This window comes from Nanorana parkeri, unplaced genomic scaffold (assembly GCF_000935625.1).
Source record: "Nanorana parkeri isolate BGI_ZX_2015 unplaced genomic scaffold, ASM93562v1 scaffold23, whole genome shotgun sequence".
In the NCBI taxonomy this organism is placed as follows: Eukaryota; Metazoa; Chordata; class Amphibia; order Anura; family Dicroglossidae; genus Nanorana; species Nanorana parkeri.
The window spans coordinates 1,083,060-1,085,485 of NW_017306291.1; the positions used below are offsets into that span (position 1 = coordinate 1,083,060).

The 2,426-nt window shown below is 54.2% G+C and overlaps 1 protein-coding gene across 1 annotated transcript in view; it reads right to left on the reverse strand.

Moving 5' to 3' along the window:
* MLLT10 (myeloid/lymphoid or mixed-lineage leukemia; translocated to, 10) overlaps nt 1-1,872 on the reverse strand; it is a 187,414-nt gene extending 185,542 nt beyond the window's left edge. The window contains exon 1 of the mRNA XM_018564371.1: nt 1,517-1,872. Coding sequence (XP_018419873.1) covers nt 1,517-1,670 — 154 coding nt within the window. The 5' untranslated portion in view covers nt 1,671-1,872. The remainder of the gene's footprint in view (nt 1-1,516) is intronic.
* Between the last annotated feature and the right edge of the window lie 554 nt (nt 1,873-2,426).

Consider the following 2,426-nt stretch of genomic DNA (forward strand, 5'->3'; position numbering starts at 1 on the left):
CCCCCCGTTGCACTTGTTTGGGGTATTATTTATATGTTAGACATGTTGTAAAGGACAACAAGAAGGGAAATGTAATTAACTCATCATATGAACCTTCCGCAGTCTTTTCTGATCATTATTGGTGGAGTCCTCCTTTAAGCCTGTGATCTCCCTCCTTACACACATCAATGTACACTGCCGGTTGGTTACGATGTCAAAATGTTTTGAAAATGCTGGAAAATCAGGAAAAGCTTCCCGTTCTCCTATCATAGGGGCCCATTCACACCAGAGCGCTGCACAAAATGTGTGGGATCCGCCATCACACAGCACATGGTAGGTGCGCCGCACTGCCATTGCTTCTCTATAGCACCCCAACGCACCTTTTTGAAAGCTTTCCAGTGCCACCCATAAGCGTGCATTGCCATGTGGTGAGAAGTAGTCAGACTAAGAATGCACCGATAACGAGTACCAATACCAGTGCTTCCGCTGGCATGGAACCAGCTTCCCAGGCACTCAGGAAGCCGGGTGGGGGTTAATGACATGCCGCCCGGCTTCCTGATTGCCCAGGAAGATGGCTCCATGTTGTATAGCCAGCTTCATTGTGATTGGCTGGGAAACCGGCTTCCCAGCAAATCAGCATCGAGCCAGGAAACAGGAAGCCAGGCGGTGAGTAATGACCTGCCTCCCGGCTTCTTGATTGGCCAAGAAGCCGGCAACATGCTGATTGGCTGGAAAGCCTGCTTCCTGGCCAATCAGCAAATCTTCTTCTGACCAGAAGTTCCGCTATCGGAGCATTTGGGCAAGTAGGAGTATTCGCCACATATCTTACCAACACATGGCAACACGCTTCACTGCGGGACTACACATTAGAGGGTGGCGTATCAAAACTGGAGCAGTTGCCCACAGCAACCAATCAGCTTCTCTGTTTCATTTGGAAAGCGTAACTGAACAAACGGAAGAGAGAGGCTGATTGGTTGCCCTGGGTAACCGCTCCAGTTTTGATGAACTTCCCCCACTATGTGGTGCGACGACACATGCACGCCGGTTGAGAATCAATAGCAACGCACCAGTGCGCCCAACGTGCAGATCTTGCGTGAGACTATGGCGTGAATGGGCCTCAAGGCAGCGCGCGTCTGTCAGCAACATGCCTTGCTGACAACGTACGTTGTGGGGTGCTGCTTAAAAAGGTGGAGGGCCGTTGCCCCATTTGTTTTGATGTAGTGCACCCACATTAAAGCAACGCAGCCCAGCAGCACAGTGTCAACGAGCCCCCAGGGTGCCTATGAACATAGCATGTGCACAGATCAGCATGCACAACCCTGGAGAAACAGCAGCAGTCAGGGAAGTGTAGTGGTCCTGGCCTGTACTACCAGATCCAACCAAAATCGGTCAGACATCATCTCAGGTCTATGGGGGCCTCAATCATGACCAAGGGCAGCTGACCTCCAGTGATTGTGTCTCCCCCCCAGGTGACAGCCCCGCCCCCTCCGCCAGCACGGTCCCGCCCCCTCTTTTCCTCCTCCCACCTCAGGGTTACCTTGATGCACCGCCACATTGCAGCCATGCCCGTCGCAGTAGACCAGCGGGTTTTCGGCCCAGCCCCTCTCGTCAGAGCACACGCAGCAGCCTCCGATCATCTCCTTCATACTAGTCGTCCGCTTCTCGTCTTCTGTCAGTCCTCCGGACACCATCTACGGGACATCGAGCACAAACACACGCACCGGTTACTCGCCTGCCGCACCCGAGGCTCGGCCCCCCCGCGCCGCCGGCCCAGCTTGCCCACCCGCATTACGGGCACCCGAGCCGCCTCATGTCGCCGGGGCTCTGCCCGGACAGGCAGCCAGGGCAGGATCACAACGAGGAAGAAAAAAAAAAGTCAGCGAGGGCGCATGCGCGCCGATGTCAACAGCGTCAGGCGCTGCCCACAGCGCCCCCGGCGGCCACCTCTCTACCACTGCAGGCCAGCTCGTGTTGTGTACACGCAGGACAAGTGGGGAGAGAGCGTCTTTGAAGTGGGCGTGATCAGTGAAAGGGTTAGGAGCGGGCTTTGAGTGACGGCTGGTTTGTTGTTTTCCCGCCCTCCTCCCTCTCCTGAGTGTGGCTAGGGGCCGCGCGAGACACGCACGGTACACGTGCTGTGCGTGAGGAAACAGGGCCACAGACAGCCAGTGAAGGCCACGGGGGGGATAATAGTTACTGCAAGGGAATAAAAGACTTTTAAGGCGGACACTGTGCGGCAAGAGTGCTAACGATAACATTTCCTGGCTTTAGCAACCTACTAGGTTGGAGCGTTTGTGCAGGACAGAACCGGAAATAAAACTTCTAACTGGTTGCCTGGATACCCCAAATCTATATTTCTGAACCTCCATAGTCTTTAAAAGTACTTTGGTGAAGATTCTAGGCCAAACTAGCTGATTTGGATAAATTCTCCAATTCAGCTCACTTTC